We start from the raw sequence: 20,791 nt of genomic DNA on the forward strand, positions 1-20,791 counted from the left end.
AACCATATCAGCCAAGATGGGTCACAGGTTATGGGATATCCTGAGTTGGAAAGTCTCCCAGTCCCCTTCTCCTCCTCCTCAAATACCATTTGAGATAAACCTGAGACTAGGGTTCCTTTTGGAGAAAGAACCATACGCTACTGAAGGTGGAGGGCACCTGCCAGGGAGTCACCAATTTTTTTCTCTCTCCACCTGGAGAATGGTTGGGAATCAAAGCACTCTCCAGGCCTGACTATGGGGAGCCCGTGGAGTGGCGGCCAGGGGACAGCCCAGTGTTCTGGCCTTCTCCACTGACCAGTCTCGAAGCTGTCAGCACCTGCAGTACCTTGGGGGCACAAGGGGGCACCTACTTCCGACCTAGGGCAGAGCCAGTGGCCTGAGTTCTTGAAAGCAGAGGCTTAGAGGGCAACCATTTCCAGACCAAAGCCCGAAACCAGACTCTCTGCGTCCTTAACCCCAGGCTGGGTTTCCTCGCCAGAGCAGCTCAGAGCTCAAATACATTTCCATCTCTAAAGACTCACAGCTCATCCCAACAGGAGGTTCACAGGGCCCGGAAAACAAAATGCAAAACCAAGAAACAAAACTAACCAAACCATTTCACATTGTCCAGACATCCTTCCGTATCCATGGGAACTGATTCCAGGAAACGCCCCCATAGAGGATACTAAAATCCATGGGCTCTCAAGTTCCTTCTAAGTGATAATATTTCATATCACCTGCACATACACACACCCGTATACTTTGTCATCTCTAAACTGCCTTTATGACCTAATATGATGTAAATACTTAAATAGTTGAACACTGTATTGTTTAGGGAATAATAACAAGAAAAAAATGTCCGTACATGGTCAGTACAGACAGTTTTTTTTTCCCCCCTTTAGACTATTTTCAATTCACAATTGAAATACAGAGGCCAATTGTACTTAACCAGGTAATTGAAAACACTATCAGTACATTTTTTTTCAAAGAGCTCGAGTGATATTACAATGAAGAGACACTTGAGGGCACCCTCAGCAGTTCACAGCAAAATTGGAACATTACAGAAACAATAAAAATAATAATTGTTGCAACCCATTGTCTTAGAGCCAGGAAAATTCTGGCCTGGTCAGCCACACTTGCTCTAGAAGAAATAGAACTCAGTGTCACTTTAGCTTATTTTGGAAGCATTCATGAGAGTTTGGCTATCAGTACTTGTAACAAGAAAAGATTCTCTGTAATAAGGTGAAAAGATATGCCAAGATCCCTGGGATGCTATTTATTCATTTATTTAACATGCGTTCATTGAATACCTACCATGTTCCAGGCCTGACCCAGATCTTGGGACTATAAAGCTGCATGAGACCAGATGGAGCCCTCGGAGAGTTTGTGATCATTTTGGGGTGGGGTTTGAGGGAGCTGTGCACACAGCCTCACAGCACAGCAGTCTCTGGTCCCCTGCCATCAGACACCGGGATACCCTGCAGAACTCACTGCCACAGGCCGCCCCATACACTCCAGCCCTTTGGCTCCAATGGTAATTGTGTATCTGATTGCAAATGAGAACAAATAACATCATCAGTCAGGACAAACTTGAATCATTCTTCAGCTTCGACCTTTAAACTCTGATCAGCAATTGACTGTTCTGATGGGTGATGGCTCTGGAGTGGCCATGTTCGGTGCTATCTAAAACACAGAGAAACGACAGCACCCGGCAGACCCGGTGGTCCATCCCTCTATGCGTCACGTCTGGAAGGCGTGTACCTAGCAGTAGGTTTTCCTTTTGAAACATGGACTGGCTCTGACTTTCTTTACATCTAAGAAATTCTACTGTTACGTGAATCCGAGACATTGTTATTTACTCAATTCACCTCTAGGTTTTTTGAACACCTATTATGTGCAAGGAATTCTGAGATGAATAAGCAATGATTCCTCCTCCCGAGAAGCACTCAGCTGGGTGAAAGTAGCCTGCCCAAGGACAATAATAACCACTGAAGGCAGAAAGGGCAGGTTAAGTAGAGTAAGGACTCAGCAGCCAGGAGCCAGGCGCAAGGAGAGAAGCTGAGATACCGTATCTGGTGCAGCAACTCAAACCAGCCTTTACTGAGGGCTGCCTCTGTGGCAGGCACTTGGCTAAGCACTTTTATGTGCATTTTCCAATTTAGTTCTGACAACACCCCCCACCCCCGCCAGGTATTATCATTGTTTTATAATCGAGGAAATAAGTGTAGAGAGGAGAGAGTCACATCTCAAACTCGAGTGTGCCTGCCACGCTGAAGCTGCTCCTTAGTAACTATGCTGCAGCACCTCGCACGGCCTGCGATCTAGTAGGGGAGAGTTTTCTTAAAGAACAAAATTAGCATAAGCTGCAGCAAAATATAAGCGCGACGAGAAAAATAGAAACCACGTTCCCAGTGTTCGCAGCCAAATATTCCCTGGAAAGCAGACGGAGACGCCGAGATCCTCTGTAAACACTTGGTGGTCTCCATGGCTTCAGCGCTGGCTCCAGCTGTGACTGTACCTCCCTTCTTTTGTCACACTATCTCTGCTTTCCTAAAACTTGAGGCAGCTGTTTGAATGGGCCTTCGGTCCTAAGCTCTGGTCTTAGTGCCACACAGGCCAAGTTGGGGCGTGGGTGCCATCTTGCCATCCACAGTGGGCAAAGACGAGAGTGGCCGGGCCCAGTCCTTCCTGTCGTGGGCTGCAGAGGCTCCAGTGGCTTTCACCAGCACTCCAGGACCCACGGTGATGACCGACCAGCTGTCTCAGCCCTGAGGCAACCCCAGAGGTCCACCACGTTTCCCAAGACCCTCTGCACTGTAGCATTGCGTCAGCTTCCGCTGTTCAGAAGATCAGAGGACAGGAGGCGACCATCTCCATAGACCCAGGTAGGACAGAGCGGTCACACCCAGTGACCTGGGGAGACTCTTCCCTGCTGCAGTGCTCAGGGAGAAGGGCAGGACGTGGGCGGGCTGCAGCTCCAGGGTGGAACGCTTCACCATCAAGAGGCATGAGGCCTGGGTTCTATCCCCCCACACACACACAAAAAAAAAACTCTGCAAACTGGGCCCACAGTGTGAGTGTTTTAAATGCTCATCCTGCATGTGAATCCCAAGGAGGCTGAGGTCAATGCACCCCGACGTAACGTTGGCCATCTCTCTAGGCGGTGGGCAGTGGGTGATCTTTTTTTTCCTTATGACTTTTAGTTGCGGTTCTAAATGTCAGCACTGAACACAGGAAGGAGCCTGAGGGGAGAGTGTGCCCGCTGGGCACCTTGCTACCCAGAACCTCACGGGCCCGGGGCAGAAGAGAAAGAAAGGGAGAGCGGCTTCTAGGGGCAACTCCCCACGAATTCATTTAGGTGCCCGATTTTCCCCGGTTAGAGCCGTTGCCCTGGGTTGGACACAGACTGGACTTTTACACTGGGCAGAAGGTGGAGGTGGGGGCTGGACGGCTCCCCCTTGGGGTCTGGGAGGGCTACAGCCTCACAAGCTTCCAGCCAACCTCTAGAGTGTACATTGTGCCTCAGGGAAGGGACAGCAGGGACAGGGCGGTCTGTGAGTCATGGGCGCGGGACAGGCTCTAGGATCCTCCAGGCGGCTGCTGATTCCAAGGAGGAAGAGGTTGACTGAGGGCCTTTGGGGGCTGTGAACTTCCCCTCCCCCACCTCCAGGAGCGGAACCCAGGCGGCCAGCAGAGGGCGCTGTTTCGCCCGCTGTCTGGGAAGGGCAGACTGGGTTCCCTGGGTCCGTGTTCTCAAGAGCCACCTGTGTCAGTGGACAGGACTTCCAGCAATCCTGCTTCCCTCCTGGGCTTGGGGAAGATTCCTGAGCGTCACTCTGTGCCAAGCATCATGCTGAAAGCACTACCTGTCCCATCTTATTAAATTCTGCCAGTGCCTGCGAGACAGCTATCGTTAACTTCACTTAACAGACGAGGAAACCGAGGCACACGAGTTTAGGAAACTCGTCTAAGTCCATATAACCTCCCAGTTGGTCCAGCGGAGCTTGAACCCATGTCCACCGGCTCCAGTGCCCATAATTTATCCGTGTTGGCTAAATTGGAGTCTGAGTCCACCTGGTACGTCACAGCATCACCTGGGCAGGTAAAGGGAGGTTCCATCACCCCCTGGCTCACAGTCCACTCCTTCTTCTGCACCTTTGTTTCCCAAGGGATTCCTGGATCAGATCCAAGGTGGACGGCCCCCACGGAGCACAGAGGGGTGAGGCCAGTCTGGGGCAGTGAATTCTTGGGCCAGACTCTCAGGACCCAGACAAAGCTGTTTCCCGTGACAGTGTAAGAGGACAGCTCCTGGCAGGGCCGTGGAGCAGACAGCCTGGGACCCTGTCCCCTGCTGGCGGCACTGTAGCCCAGAATCTGACAGAGCAGACCAACTTTAGAAATGGCGACTTTTGTCCCCTGGGGTTGGGAGCAGAGATCATCCAGTCATGAAGCTTCCCACTGAACCACCCGGCCCAGCTGCCCGCCTGGTCTCTGGTCTGCTCATTCCTTTATTCCTCCTGTAGGGGATGTGGCCTCCTTTGCGTGCAACACATGTAAGTTCAGCCCACCACAGGCAGACCCAGGACCCTCCCATGCAGTGGGCAGGTGTGCATGATCTCTTATGGATAGTGGATGGAGTGTGTGTGTGTGTGTGTGTGTGTGTTGCTGGGGCTGGAACCCAGGGTCTAACCCACATGCTGAGCCAGTGCTGTGCCTCTGAGCTACATCCCCAGCCCCTGGGTGGATATTTTCTAAACTTTGCACATATTTTCTTCCACACAAACATTGTTGCCCAAGCTGTTGGCTCTCCCACTTAGCACAGGCTCAGGAGGAAGAGGAATTATTAACTCAGCCATTCACTTAAATTTAAAAAAAAAATTAAAAGGAACTGGGAAGTGTACTGACCACAGAGGGGATGAATCCTTTCTTAATAAGGGTGATGCGAGAGGTCAAGACCAGCGCTGCCCGGCAGTGCCCTGGCAGACTGTGCGGGCTGGGAACAGGAGGCTCGGAGGCAGTTTAATGGCTGTCTGGACGTATTGATTTCATCTTGTAAGGACCATCTTTAATCCTCAAGAACAATAGATGATTTTGATTGCCACTATATTAAATAAGCAGACAGGAGATTCATGACAGCGTCCAGGGCACTGAGAATTATTCAGCAAGCAGGAGAGTCACATGGTGTTTTTTTTAAAAGGATCTTGCACACGAGGTCCCTGGAGAATCTGAAGGAATGCCAGGGATATAGGGGGACAGTAATGATTTTTGCACTGATAATAAAATCATCATAAATGGATGCGGGGATTTTGGTTGACCAAACCCCCCCCCTTAGTGCTCACCATGTCCAATGGAATACAGTACCTCCTGATTGTTTCCTTTAAAAAGTTGTGATTCTTCTCCCCTCTTATCAACAGTACTTCATGCTCATTATAGAAGCATCAAAAAATATATGAAAGTTTAAAAAAAGCACTAAAATTTATCAGAACCACATTGCAATTAGCCAATATCGACAGTAAATTTTTTCTTCACTCTCCAACCTCTGCAGGCATGCGTATGGACTAGAATTCCAGTACACTACTTTATAACTTGCTCTTTGCACTTTTGAATATATAGTGAACGTTTTCTATATCACAGCCTTCCACCACGTCCTTCTTAATGTTTGCATAGAATTCCATTATATTTCTATGGATTGTTATCTATTTATAGAAATGTTCTGCCTTTGATTAATATCCCAGTACTTAATCCCATAAATAACACCACAGTGAACATCCTTATCACTAAATTTGTCTACACACTCGTGATTTCTTTACTAGGTATGCTACAGACTAGAAGTGGGTAGCTGTCTCTGTGGAATGTACAAATCTAAGATATAGACAAAACTTTTTTAGTTCCCACTTGGAAAACTGAGGCTCAGAGAGGTCAAGAGGTGTGGCTAAGGACACACAGAAGTGACTCGTGAGCACCTGCACTGAGTTAGGTTTCCAGATTCTCAATCTGGACATTCCCTCCACAGGAAGTACCAGCCCTGCGTCCCCAGGGTTCCCCACGCGTGGCTGCAAACCAACGTCCCTTTGGTCCTGGGATTCCAGCCATAGCCAGGGTGGAAGTTCCTAGTCACCCTGTCCCCCACAGGGCTCTGTTTGGCTCTGAGATGACCCGAGTGTGGCTGGGCGTGATGCTCTGTGACGGCCAGGAGGCTGGCTGCGGTGGCCATTACAGCGTGTGCTGCTGCTGCCCTGCCTGCCCCTGCTGCCCCCCTGGGTGCCAGCTACAGCTGAGTGGTGGTTCCCAGCAGAGCAGCTCCCACCGGAGACTCAGATCCCTCCGAGGACAGTCTCTGTCCCTCCAGGGCCTCCTTTGAGCTCCAGGGAGGGTAGAGGGGTCGGTACCCCGGTGGGGAAGGTTGCCCAAGGGTTTGCCAAGCTGCTGTAACGAACAGCCCCGAGATGCTCTGCTGAAGCACCCTAGGAGCCCCTGCGCCCTCGCCTAACAGTCCTGGGGGTCTTCCAGGGGTGTTCTGAGAGGGCAGGAAGGGGTTCTGCTCCCCGTCACTCAGGGACCCAGCAGCTCTGCCACGAGATCACAGGACGCGCGGGGCCAGGCCAGGGGGCACCCGTCCTTCCCACTAATGGTCCCCGGAGACAGCCAGTCTCATAGCCACGGCTAGATGAACGGGAGGCCAGTCGGCCATGTACCCGGTGGCCCTTCACCCCTGGGGGAAGTGGGGGGACAGGAATGCTTTCTGGTGAACAATTCTTTTTTTGTTTTTTTAAGTTGTTGATAGACCTTTATTTTATTTATTTATTTGTTTATTTATATGAGATGCTGAGGATCGAACCCAGTGCCTTGTCCATGCCAGGCAAGTGTGCGACCATGAGCCCCGGCCCCAGCCCCTGCTGAGCAATTCTTTAAAACACAAAGCAGCCTGATGCAGAGGTGCACGCCTCTGATCCCAGCTCTCTGGGAGGCTGAGGCAGGAGGATTGCAAGTTTGAGGCTAGTCTGGGCAATTTAGTCTCAAAATATTAAAAAGGGTTAGGGATGTAGCTTGGTGTTTGAGCACCCCTGGGCTCAACCCCCAGTAATGGAGGGAGGAAAAGGAGGGAGAAAGGGAGGGAGGGAAGGAGGGAGGGAGGAAGGGAGGGAGGGAGGGAGGGAACAGTGAAAACCCGGATATTCTTAGCATGAAATTTGGACTTTAAGCACAATTGGTTGGTTTTATTTTAATGCTTTACTTTTCTACTTTAGGCAACGGAGGAATCTGCCCGGCTCTGTCAGGATGAGCTGCTGAAGGCCTATCTGTCACTGTCCCATGCCCACTCGGTGCTGATCACCACGGGGTTCCCCACACATTTCAATCGTGAGCAGATGAGACAGATGACCCGCTGGGAGCAATGGCCCTGGGCACTTCCTGTGGCCTTGGAGGGTCTCCAGGGTGGTCGGCCAGAGAGCCTTGAGCTTGCACAGGAAGCTTGTTGAAGACGCTGTAGAGCAAGGTGAGCAGGGACGGGCCCAGTCTATTTCCCCAGAGAGGCTCTTGCAGAGGCTGGCGGGAGTTAGTGTGCACAGCCCTCTGCAGGGCACCCAGGCACAGGGCTGTGCCCTAGACACAGGGAGTTCTCCGAGCTCAGAAGAACTCTCTGCCATATGCAGCACCATTCCCATTGCAGAGAGAAAGAGACGGAGGCTCCAAGAGGGCCAGGGACTTACCCAGGCAGGAATGGTGAGCTGGGATTTGAACTCAGTTCTGACAGGCTGCGAGGACTTCAGCAACCTAGCTCAGCCCTGGATCACTGGGGTTGGGGAGGGGCGGTGGAATACAGGGCGGCTGAAAAGTGCAGACCGCAGTGTCCCGCCTGTGCAGATGGCCAGGGCTGCGCCTGAGATGCCCAGATGCCATCAGGGCTGCAGGGGCTGGAGATGCAGGGCTCTGACCCGTCCGTGGGCTGAGCCTGGCCGAGGGCTGTGTGAAGCCTGCTCCCCACGCCGCCTCCACCTTGAGGGGAGGGCTACTCAGGCGCAGGTTGGAAGCCCCGAGAATCTAACCACTTCCCACCACCTCTCTCTCTTCGTCCCTCCACACGCATCCTTCAGGGAAGTGCCTTTTTCTTCCAGCATTTAAAAAGGACTTCGCCTCCAGCAAGGCCAACCCTAAAGGGCCCCATTATTTTGGAAGTGTCCCAAAGGCTGTTTCTGTGCATGCAGACTCCACCTAAGGCGGCCAACGTGTATCAAGCACCTACTATGTGCCAGGCACCGTGAACAAAACCAGCAGCAATCCTGCCCTCACGGAGCCTGTGTTTTATTGGAATCTGACAGAAAACAAACCACATCAGAGAAAAGGATGCTGTGTTAGAAGGCGACAATTACATGGAGAAGGAGCAGCAGATGGGAGTGGGCGTGGGGGCCAGCGGGGCTGCTGCTTCAGACAGGAGGTCAGGGTGGACCTCGCGGGGTTGATGGAGGGAGGCCGGGCTGGCTGAGGGAAGAGTGCCCGGGTGCAGCATCAGCCTGGGCAGAGGTCATAGGTGCGGGAGAGGACACAGGCCTCTGAATGCCCCTGGGTGCACCTTGGGCTTCTGGGCTTTTATTCTGGGTAAGGCCCTGGGGACCCACTGAGAGGAGGACAGGCTCTCCCTGGTCCTGGAAGGCCCCCGGCCGGTACAGAGGACTGGTCAGGTTGCCAAAGGTGGGAGGTGAGGGTGGCTTGGGACGGGCAGGGTGTCCAGGCCCGGCTATCGGGTCCCTCCCGGAGCCTCCTGGCGCCACCTCCACCCCTGGCTCAGGCTCTGGCTTCAGAGTAAGGAGGACAGGCGAGCGGCACAGGTCCAGGGGGAGGTTGGGAGCAGCCGGATTCTGCTGGTGTCTTGTAGGTGGCGTCGACCCGAGTTCCTGTGACCTGGTGGGTGTGCCATGGGGCATCGGGGACTGCTTCCTCTACGGCTTCCTCTAAGGGTGACTGAGAGGACGGAGCTGGATGAGCTGAGACGGGGGCGGGGGAATCACGGTGGAGCAGGTTTGGGGTGTAGACCAAGAGTCTGGATTTGCCAGGCACCGAGGCACAAGCCTGCCGCCCAGCTGCTCGGGAACCTGGGGCAGAAGGATCATAAGTTCAAGGCCAGGCTGGGCAACGGAGCTAGACCCTGTCTCCAAATTATGGGTATGGTTCAGTGGTTCAATCCCCGGAGCCATAAAAGAAAAAAAGAAAAGAATCCGGGTTCGGGAATGGCGCACCATCCCTGGGACAGCAACATGGGGCAGGTGCTCCCAGAGCAGTATGGCAGCTGCTTAAAACATTAAAAATAGGATTCCCCTCGATCCAGGACTAATCACAGTTGTGGTAAGAAACACATAACATAGTTGCCAAAAAAATGGAAACAACCCAACTCTCTGTGGATGAATGGATGGACATGCAAAATGTGGTGTAGGCGATGCACAGCAGAATATTACTCAGCCTTGAAAAGGAAGGAGATTCTGACACAAGTCACAACACGTACGAACCTTGAGGACACTTTGCTAAATAAAATAAGCCAGTCAGGAGAGGACAGATACTGTATGATTCCTCTTATAGGAGGGACCCAGAGTTGTCCAGTTCACAGTGATGGAAAGTGGAATTCGTGTTGCCAGGGGCTTGGTGGAGGGAACATGAGGGCTTGGTGTTGAATGGGGACAAAGTTTCAATTCGGGAAGATGAGAGTCCTTGAGATGGGTGGTGATGACGGTCCCACAAGGTGAACGCACTTAGTACCACCAAATTAAAAACGGTTCAGATGATCGATTTTATATCTTGTGTATTTTTCCACAGTTAAGTTCTTATGGAGCGCGGGCTCGAAGCTGTCACATGCGTGATGACAGCTGGACACGCAGGTGGAGAAGCTGAGTGGGAGGTGGACGTGGAGGTGAGCGCCTAGAGCTGCCTGCGCCCCCAGGATGCCTTAGAGAGCCCCAGACACCCTGGGAGCCGCAGTGAAGACACAGGGGAAGTCCAGGGAATAAGCAGGGATGGAGCAAAGGACCCGATTACCCCCAGGAGCAGGAGGGAGGGAGAGCAGCCATCAGGGAGAGCAGAAGGAGCCCATGTGTGGCCTTGGGCAGAGAGGGTCTCCAGGGCCAGGGGATGGCCCATGTCTGGTGCTGCTCGCGGCCAGCTCAGTTTCCGTGGGACCCTGCGCCCGAGGGCAGCGGCTCTCCGGGGAGCTGGGCCGGCAGCTGCTCTGGACCTTGCTCTCTGGCCGCGACTTAGAGCTGGGGATGGTTCTACTGGATTCTGCAGAACTTTCTTTACATCTGAATGAAGAAAAGAATCCATTTGGCCTTTTGATGACAGTGATTTCAGTCCTTTGGTGACTGAGGCCCAGGACACATCCCAGAGGAGGAAAGGCGGGCGCCACCTCAGGGAGCCATCGCGGCCGTCCTGGTAGGTGGGCGTGACTTGGCAGAGGGGGACACCCAGGGCTGGGGTGGCTGGTAGGAAGTGGAGCGAGATCCCACCTGCAGCCCAGGGAGGGGCTGGAGCTCTCAGCCTGTGTGACCTCCTGTCCCCTGTCCCCAGTCCCCCAGTTATGGCCCATCACTTCACAGGTGGACTGTCCTGACCAGCGTCCCCCGATGACCACCCAGTGCCTTCCCCTCAGATGGGGCCGCAGCAGGGTCTCTGGCAGTGATCCTGGTCCTCACCTCAGCCTGCCCCGCGGGCCCTCAGGGATGGCCCAGCGGCTTGCAGAGGGCCCGGGGCAGCTGAGGGATGGAGAGCCTGGGAGGAGCCCCCGCCCTGAGGCTGCATTTGTGACACAAGCGTGTGGCCTTAATGTAGAGAGTAGGGGGCGTGAAGTGGCCTTACGTGACAGTGCAGGAGCCGGTGATGGGGATTATGGAGATGGCCAAATCACCTCCAAAATACCTCCTGGTGCCCGTCCAGGGCCACAGAGCCGACCTGGAGCCTGCAGACCCAGGAGGCCCGTCGTGTCGGGCAGGAGACCCCTGTCCCCAGCTCTGTCCCCGGCTCTGTCCCCATCCAGCTCTGCATGAAGAAGCCTTCATCTTGGGCCCATGAATAAACCAGATTCTACCCCAAACGGCCGAGACATAGGCGGGCGAAAGCTGGTTTTGTGTATATTTTGCTCATATTCTACCACAGTCGGTGTTATTTTTATAATTAGAGCAAGTGTTGTTTCTTTCTTTTTTTTCCAAGAGTCAAATGCATCTTGGAAATCACTCCCAAATAAGTAGCTAACCCAAGGCTCGGTCTCTGGGGCTTTCTTGAATGTCCCTGAAGGTATGCAGTGGAGGGGGGCAGGTGGGAACTTGGAGTGAGAGCTGGAGTCCTGACACACCAATACTTGGCTTTGCCCAAGCTGTTCAGTAGCTCTGAGCCTCGGTTTTCCTCTTCTATAAAATGGGAATGACAATGGTATTTATTCCACACAACTGTGAAAGTTAAGTGAGAGTGTGACGTCAAGTGCCCAGTGGAGGGCCACACACTGTCACCGTGGGCACGTAACTGTGTGCCCAGCACTCTCCCTGTGATAGACCCAACCTGATCTTTTCTTAAAATTGGGCATCTCGCCATAAAACCATGAAAAGATAATTTCGGCTTTACTATAAATTACTGCAAATTCTGAACCTACTTGGAATGCCTGCCCGTGTCCTGAACTCACCCAGGTCCGGTTTTCCCTGACCAGATAACAACCCTTTCCTAAACCTTAGTGACGCCTCATAAATTCTGGCCTTCCCTGGCCGGATAACGACCCTCTCTGAGTCTCTAAGATCTCCATAAATTCTGATGCCGGGGCCAGCAAAAATGTGAACTTGTGTTATGCTCCTCAGAGTGTTGTTATCTGTAACCCCCCTTCGTGTAACTTTTTGGGCTATAAAACTGAGCCACAAAGAAGCCTTGCCGCTGTCCTTGGCTCCCACGATTTTGATGGGCAAGGAAGCCCGGCCGGTCGAAATAATAAGCTTGCTTTAATTTGATTTTAATTGGAGTCAGTGGTCTTTTCTTGCGTCCTGGTCTAACACCTGGCTGGCACAGGCTTGGTCCGTGTGGGATTCTGGGCGTCTTACATGCAACGTATGTGCTCTTCCACGCAGGCCTGACTCCACCCTCCAGCCTGCCAACCTAGAGCTTACTTAGGTCCTGTGTCCTGGCCTGGACTGACTGAACAGCGTCCTGCAGGAGGACATTGTTCCAGAGTGGTCTTGACCACCCTCCAAAGGAGCCCTTGGGGAGTGAACTTGAATTTCCAAAACCTAACACCAGGCCTGATGTGTCCACCCTTTGCCGTTTCCTTCAAGGTGATCTGAAGACACCCATCCCAATGTTAACTTACCAAGGTGGATCAGTGGAAGACGCTCGCAGGTCCTATGCAAAGATGGGGACCCCAAGTCACCCAGGTATGTGTGTCCCGTCCCAGATCAAGTGCCCGATGGGAAACACCCACGTGCTCCTCACTCCCCCGCAAAGCCTCTGCACAGCCCCGTAAGGTGGTCTGCAGGGCCCCTCTGTCACAAGAGGCGGGGGCTGTGCCGGGGCTCCGCAGAACCTCTGGAACCAGCCGGTGTGTGGCAGCAGGGAGAAGCGGCTTGTCCTCTGACAAAGGAAGGGAATAAGAGGATTTTTTAAAAAATGATTAGCAGTTTCAAACCACAGGTCAGGACTTATTAAATAGGAAATCCTTTCAGTTGGGGGACCCTGGCTCCTTTGGATAGTGGAATGATGGTTGCATTGTAAAGCTGGCATGTTAATATTAAGTATTCTCTTATGAAATCGTGTGTTCACGAGTGTTTCTTATTGAGTGTTGGGGTCACACGTTTTGAAATTCACCTGTTCATCATGTGCAGAGTTGTGCTTCAGATCTCACAAGTTGTGATGCAGTGTTTTGCACACTTTCGTAACAACCCACCAAAATGCGTTTAACACTGCAAACACACACACATACATATGCACACACACACACACATTTTTAAATACAGCATTCGCTCCTGCAGTACTGCAGGATCCACATCAACGATGTGCACTGTACTCTGATGCTTTCTGTTCCGTCTCTGCAGTTCCACTTTTCAAAAAATGCTGACCTGGACCAGAAAATTTCTTTCCTAACCCACTGACAAATGTCCACTTAGAATGTTAAGGCACGGGTCACTCGGCATCGAGGGATAGCTATATCGCAGCAGAATCTGGAGCTCATACTGAGGATCTGAGGTCCAAGGAAAAGTCTGACCGAAGATCCGATGTGCCACGTGACGCTGCAAGCGTGTGCGGTGCAGGTCAGAGGTGTTTGCGACCCCAGACAGCTGGTGTCACACATAGCTCCGGCCTGGGGAGAACCCAGAAAGTCCTCTTGGTGGAAGGAGGGTTGGAGAAGAGGAGTCGGTTTCCACGGAGCAGGCTGCACTTGCCGACCACGGCACAGTGGAAGCTTCTAGACTAGAAGACCAGTCCTCCCTGCTGAGTGTGCAAGTGAGTTCTACCGAGGGGCACGTCCAGAAACAGCTCTTCCTCCAGAGCGGGGGACACACTGGTCTCCCTGGTGGTTTCCGTCCCACTTGACTTTTCACCTCCCACCCCCATTGTCTGCCTCCCAGTGGGGGCTGAGGAGTGCATTCTGAGGCCGCCTTGGTGGCCCACCCTCTCAAGGCACAGGGGATGTTCCACATTCCAGCACAATCTAAGGACATGGACAGGCATGGAGATTTTTTTTTTTTAAACATTAACAGTGCGCAGTGGTGCACACTTGTCATCCCAGTGGCTCTGGAGGCTAAGGCAGGAGGGTTGCAAGTTCAAAGTCAACCTCAGCAATTTATCGAGGGCTTAAGCAACTTAGTGAGACTCTGTCTCTAGATAAAATATTTTTAAAAGGGTAGGGATGTGGCTCAGTGATTAAATGCTCCTTTTGGGTGCTGGGTTCAATCCCCAGTACCAAAAAAAAAAAAAAACTTTTACAGGAAAAGGTCTTTATATTGTGGTAAAATACACATAACAAAAACTGTGTTGCTAAATCACCCCCAGAGCCTCATGCAAGCTGCACATACAAGGCTCCACCACTGAGCCCCAGCCCGTTTCCCATTTCCCCCATTCTTTTTTTTGGGGGGGGGGGTTGGGATTGAACTCAGGGGCCCTCAACCACTGAGCCACACCCCCAGCCCTATTTTGTACTTTGTTTAGAGACAGGGTCTCACTGAGTTGCTTAGTGCCTCATTGTTGCTGAGGCTGGCTTTGAACTCAGGATTCTCCTGCCTCAGCCTTCCCAGCCACTGGGATTACAGGTGTGCGCTGCTTCCCCCATTCTTAAGTGTACAGTTCCCAGTGTTCAATGCATCCACAGGTCGTGCAGTCACTACCTCATCCATCACCAGAGCTCTGTTCCTCTCCTCAAGCTGAAGCTCTGGACAAGTTCTACACCAACTGCCATCCCCCTCCTCCCAGCCCCTGGCCACCACCATTCTACCTTCTGTCTGTATGATTTTGACTCCTCAAGAGGCCTCATAGAAGGGGGTCTTGCCTTTTTGTGAGTTGCTTGTTTCACTTAGCAAAGTGTCCAAGACTCTCCCAGGTTGCAGCATGTCTCTGAATTCCCTTCCTTTTCAAGGCTGAATAATATTCCCATGTGCAGTTAGCTGTTCATATATCATGGCCCATGGGCGGCCTCTCCCTGTGCCTATTGTGAGTTATGCTGCTAGGAACATAACATGGGTGGGTGTGAACCTCTTCAAGTCCCTGCTTTCAGTTGTTTTGGGTACATACCCAGAAGTGGGATTGCCGGATATGATGGTAATTCTATCTTTAATTTTTTGAGGAACAGCCATACTGTTTTCTATGGCAGAGTTGAGATTTTGAAGAACTCCATTAGGAGGGGACTTAGATGTAAAAACACCATCTATGTGCCTCAACTGTATTATTGGATTATCAAAACCATATTCTTGCAGTGCACTCCTGTAATCCCAGCGACTCAGGAGGCTAAGCAGGAGAATCACAAGTTCAAAGCCAGGCTCAGCAACTTAGTGAGGCCCCGAGCAACTCAGCGAGACCCTGTGTCTAAATCACATACAAAAAAGGGCTGGGGCTGGGGCTGGGGCTGGGGCTCAGTGGTTGAGTGCCCCTGGGTTCAATCCCTGGTACCAAAAAAGAAAAAAAAAAAAAACATATTCCTGCTAAAAATACACCCAACAGCAGCAACAGCTGGCACTTACCCCCGGTAGGTGTGGGGCTCTGTGCCAAGACCCTCCTGTGCCCCTCCTTGTCTGACCCTCTCGGTGCTGTGTCGGTGGTTCTCCCACATGCTGAAGGCTGGGAAGGCCCGTGACACGAGGACCCGGCAGGGGACCCAGTGTGGCTCTGCCCGCCACGCCATCCGGGCCCCTCCTTCCCTCTCTCTCTCTCTGGAAGTTCATCTAGTGTTTGATTCTTTCCTTTTCTATTTCAAATTCTGTTTTATTTCTGTAAAATGAACAAGAACCTGGAAGGGGGACACGGTGGGCCACCTCTGGGTCAGGCGGCTCTGTAGGTGGCCCCCAGACATCCCAGTCACCATGACCTCCTGCTCTTGCAGTAAGGAGATTGCTAAGGACCCCACGGGCATCTTAAGATCACGTGGTGTTCTGGTCCCAAGAGAGGCCCCGCACAGAGCAGGATAACAGAGCCCAAAGACAGGACCTGGCCAAGCTGCTGCACTCCCCCGAAGGCCTCTGCCCTTGCTCCCTGGCAGATTTGACCACCTGGTGGCCACAGAGTGCCGGGAGGGCTGCCGACAGCCATACAATGCCGGGAGGATGAACATCAAGCACGTGGTGGATGCCACTGACCACCTTTTCCTCGCAGCACAGAGGATTCCTGGAGTGGGCGGCGCTGAGGACTCCACCAAACCTCCTCTGGTCGGCCAGGAAGACAGTTCTGGAAAGGGTTAGGCGGGTGCAATGGCTCTCCACTCCAAAGACACTGTTTATCACGATCCTCAGCAGGGAAGGGGAGCCACACTTAACAGGGCTTATTCTATTTGCCTGACTCTACAGTAAGGAAGACAATAATAAAATAATAGTAATAGTAACCCAAAGACGCTGGCATATTAGTTGGGTCCTATAGGATGGAATGCATCATTTATGAAACATCAATTTTTAGTGTATCAGGTCAATGAGGCCAGTCTGACCACCCCTGACAATGTAACTCTGCTAATTAGTGTCTGCACAGAACTTGATCATTTTCCAAGAGGATCTGCAGCCACTGTATAATTCAGACCTCTTAAAATCCCCGCAGGGGACGCATCTTGAGGTGCCTCGTCAATTACTTCGGCGGGTAGAATTAGGAACAGGGGCCAGACTCCCGGTCCCTGAACTGGTTTGGAATCATGCTGCATTTATGGATTTCTGAAAGTTTTATTGTAACCCCCAGGAGACCAGCTCCTCTCCCTGCGGGGGTCCCGATGGGGTAGGGGTAGGCAGGCGCTTTAGGCCCTCCTCCTGTATCACTCTGTGTCTGGTTCTCTCCATCCAAGCACTCAGAGTGTCCCCGCCTCATTAGTCCCTTTGACTTTTGAGGTTTTGACGAGACAATGAAAGCCTTGTGGGCTCTTAGAGAGTTTCTGCAAACCTCCCGCCTTTCCCAGAAGAGGCTGGGTGTGGCCCTCCTCGGGGCTGGCCTGGCTGGCCTCAAGTTTCCTGTCACTCTGGGCAGTTGGGGTGGGGGGAGGGTGGAGAAGAAAACTGTCTCCCATTTCCAAGGGGCCACCAGCAACAGGCTCTGGAGGAGCGGCTGGCATCCCTTCCCTTCCCACGGAAGGCACCCCAACCTGGACGAGGACGCCCCCAGGTCCCTGGCGCTTCCTGGCTTGGCCGACCCCTCAGGAAACCCATGGTGCTGTGATTCTCCACCAGGCAACAGGCGGCCATGCTCTAGAACATGGTTCTGAGAAACGTTTTCAGGATGTGCCTGGAAGACACGTGGTCAGTCACAATGGTCTAGTTCTTCTGGCCGCATCTGGGAGTCAGGCTCCTGTCTCCACCATCCCCCAAGGAGTTCCAGCCTCCACAGCCCAAGCCCTTTTGGAAGTGGACTCAGCGCAGCGCTACACTCTGCAGCTGGAGGAGGAATCCGGTCTGGCTCTGAGGCCCCGGCCCGCACGCCATGCATGAAAGGTTATCAAGACGGCTGTCACCGCGTGGCCCAGGCTGGTCCCCAACTCCTGCACTCCTCCTGCCTCGGCCCCCAAGGACCTGGCACTGGGACTGTGGCCCATGTCACGAGGCCCAGCTTAGCTGACCTAGTCCACAGCTGGCCTCCAGAAACACCTGGATACAGGTTCAGTGTCCTGTGTCAGAACACCCCTCAAAGGGTACAGGCTGCGGGGCTTGCTGGATTTCCAAAACTCTGGTTTCTTCAAGGATGGAAGTGCCCACTAATTCTTTTTAGCAGGTCTTCCTATCTTGACCACCATAAAACTCATTCTAACAGTTAAGCATTCTAGCATTCCTTTGTGATACTAATTAAGATCCTCTGCCATCTTGCAGTATGTGTCCTTCCCCCAATTAAGGTATATCAGATGACAAGTAGGCCTCCTACCGTGGCTCTGTCACATTCTTTATTTGTGCTGTGTGGGGGGGGGGGATTGAACCCAGGGGCCTAACCACTGAGCCACATTCCCAGCCCTTTTTTATATTTTATTAAGAGACAAGTTCTTGCTAAATTGTTCAGGGCCTCACTAAGTTGCTGAGGCCCTGCCCCTAGGCATCGCACTCATACTTGAGAAAATCAAGGATAAAGGGAAGGCTTGACAGGGCTGACCATGGCCGGGGCCAGGGGTCCTGGCAGGTGGTGCACCTGGGAGGTGTGGAGACCCCACACCGCCCCCCTGCACCCCTCGCCCTTCATCTGTAACAACCTTTACAAGGAAGGCAATGCGTGTCCCTGGGTGCTGCAAACCCATCGACACACCATGGAGCCCATGAGGGCTGTGGGAACCCAGATCTACAGCTGTCAGTCAGACAGCCTGGGGCCTGGAAAGGCATCTGAAGCCGAGGGTCGGGTTCATGGCTTGAGCCCTCACCCTGTGGGGTCTGGTGCTGTTTCCAGGTGGGAAGTGTAGGAGCCGACCTGAACATGGGTACTCGCAGCTAGCGTCCGCCACTCACTCACTAGGGATCGATCCCCACATCTTTGGAGATCACTGGAATCTTCTCTGCTGCTTGTTGTGGTGTGAACAAGAGGGGGAACGGCTTTTTTCCTACATTTATGTTAGGTATTGTTAGGTATTTCTTATTTATTTTTATTTATTTATTTTTTTTTTAGTTTTTCTGGCGGACACAATATCTTTATTTGTATGTGGTTCTGAGGATCGAACCCAGCGCCGCACGCATGCTGGGCGATCGCGCTACCACTTGAGCCACATCCCCAGCCCTGTTAGGTGTTTCTTTTTTTTTTTTTTTTAAAGAGAGAGTGAGAGAGGAGAGAGAGAGAGAGAGAGAGAGAGAGAGAGAGAGAGAGAATTTTTAATATTTATTTTTTAGTTCTCAGCGGACACAACATCTTTGTAGGTATGTGCTGCTGAGGATCGAACCTGGGCCGCACGCATGCCAGGCGAGCGCGCTACCGCTTGAGCCACATCCCCAGCCCTGTTAGGTGTTTCTTAACACAATAAAAATTTTTGAATTAAAATGATATTTTGTGGAGGGTACCAGGGATTGAACTGAGGGGCACTCAGCTACTGAGCCACACCCCGAGCCCCATTTTGTATTGTATTTAGAGACAGGGTCTCACTGAGTTGCTTAGCGCCTCAATTTTGCTGAGGCTGGTTTTGAACTCTCAATCCTCATATCCACCCCATCCCACAGCACTGTGGTTGCAGGTGTGCGCCACTGCGCCTGGCTTAAATTATTTTTTTTAAAAGGGAAAAGAATAAAGAATACAGAGTAGCAGCCTGAGTCACATCCCAAGTCCACAACTTAATAGCTGTGTGACCGTTGGTAAGTCACTTAGCCCCTCTGTGCCTGTTTCCCAGTTATTCAACTGGAAATAATAATAATACTTTGACCTCACAGGTGTGTTGTGAGGACTCCAGGAGCTGATCCACCTAAGGCCTTCACCACAGTGCCACGGGTTGTAAATATCCCATCAGTGCAAGGCACTCTCTCCCACTGGGGACAAGAACCGCCTAATTTGCACTAATGGAAGAAAACACAACAGTGACGACTGTGACGTGATTGTAAGGCACTTGTCAATTTCAGAGATATAAAGGTCACAAACACACATCCTAGAATCAGGGGACATGGTGGCATTACTACCACGTGGTCCTTGCCCACCAGTCTGCCTTGTGTTCCTGCCACAAGCGTTGCACTCACTGGGGTACCAACCATGAGCTTGTGACCTGAAATACCCTCAGTCCAAATTCTGCCCAGCCTGGGAGGCCAAGCTGAATGGTCGCTTTCTGTGAGTCACTGCTGAATGAGTCGGAATGGGCGGCCCCCTCGGTGCTCCCATGATCCTTTGCAGCCTCTTGTTGCCAGGTGCCCTCCCTCTGCGTGTGCCTCCGTCTCTCTCTGGGTCGGCTAAGATACAGCCCCAGACCTTTTCATCTCTTATTTTGAGACAGGGCCTCACTAAGTTGCCCAGGTTGGCTTGGAACCTGCAATCCTCCTGCCTCGGCCCCCGAGTCACTGGCACCCAGAGGACCTCTGTCTTCCTTGATGCTCCAGCACCTAGAGCTTGGCAGGCCCCTCTTGGAGAACTCAAGCTGGTTTCGGACACACCCAGCAGGATGGTCCCCACACTGGGGAATTTCCGTGCTGGCTGATGGAGGGATGTGGGGAGCCCCCGTCACCCCAGGCTGAGCTTGCTCCCCACCCTTGAGCGTTGGGGGGTCTTGGTCTGGCACATCCGCGACAGCTGTGCGGGGCAAGTGCCCTTTACCCTCGCTCGGCAACGGGACCTGCTTCAAGCCTTACCTGGGTGTCACCTGATGGGGATGGGCAACCCCCTGAAGCCTGATTGCCCCGCCTAATTTGGATAGAACATTCATGGAACCTCCTTTTGTGTGTCCCCCTATAAAAATAAAGATATCCGGGTGCTCACTCTCTTGCTCCTTCCAGCGCCGGAGCTGACCTTTGGGTCCTGCCTTAGAAACTTAGGCTCGTGTGCTGTGTGGTTTCTTCACCGTTCTCTTAGGTATTGATACAGCCAGCTCCTCTGAACCCACTTCATATCACCAGTCCAGCCAGCTGGCGGTAGAAGGATGCTTTAAGTGCTCTTCAAGCCCGTGATGGGTGACAGGGCTGTCCCCTACAGCCTCCAAGGAAGCAGGGCAGGCTTCCTGTAGCTGTGGGAGACCAGCCACTGGAGAGTTGCTTAGCCTAGAAAGTTCTGGAATGGGCTCCTAGGCTTCATACCCAAGTCTTTTTCTTGGCTGATCATTAACAGTATGTAACCCAGATGGTCTGGAGCAGGGGTTCTTGGATTTTAGCTTGAATCAGACTCACCTGGAGAGCTCACCAGAACTCCCTTGGCTGCCCTTCTGACCTGCTGCGTGCTGATTCACTAGGTCTGAGCCCTTCCGTCTGTCTCTAAGGTGACACCCTCAGCAGCCACTGGGCAAGATGAGCGCTAAGGCGTGGGGGCAGGTAAGGTGGGAAAAGAATCCTGGGGGGCAGGGTTAGAAGGAATCACCTGGATGCGGAGGCTTAGGAGGGAGGAACGGAAGGCAGAGGCTGGGAGGCCAGGATGAGCCTAGCGCTGGTTTGGGCAGAGGGCTGCGGGCAGTGGGATGTGACGGGTGTCAGAGGAAGGCGTCTCGTCCCAGATGCACAAGGAGGTGGTCCTGAGCCACCAGCCC

The 20,791-nt window shown here is 52.6% G+C and overlaps 1 protein-coding gene across 1 annotated transcript in view; it reads left to right on the forward strand.

The window, feature by feature from the left end:
- The window catches only part of Dglucy (D-glutamate cyclase), a 50,471-nt gene that overhangs the window by 21,503 nt on the left and 8,177 nt on the right, over positions 1–20,791 (forward strand). The window contains 11 exon segments of the mRNA XM_078049058.1: positions 199–321; positions 2,684–2,729; positions 2,731–2,864; positions 4,503–4,576; positions 7,227–7,341; positions 7,344–7,400; positions 7,403–7,474; positions 12,273–12,332; positions 12,335–12,371; positions 15,683–15,876; positions 16,984–17,064. Of these exon segments, the coding sequence (XP_077905184.1) occupies positions 199–321; positions 2,684–2,729; positions 2,731–2,864; positions 4,503–4,576; positions 7,227–7,341; positions 7,344–7,400; positions 7,403–7,474; positions 12,273–12,332; positions 12,335–12,371; positions 15,683–15,876; positions 16,984–17,064 (993 nt within the window).

This window comes from Ictidomys tridecemlineatus, chromosome 5, assembly GCF_052094955.1.
Source record: "Ictidomys tridecemlineatus isolate mIctTri1 chromosome 5, mIctTri1.hap1, whole genome shotgun sequence".
Classification (NCBI taxonomy): Eukaryota; Metazoa; Chordata; class Mammalia; order Rodentia; family Sciuridae; genus Ictidomys; species Ictidomys tridecemlineatus.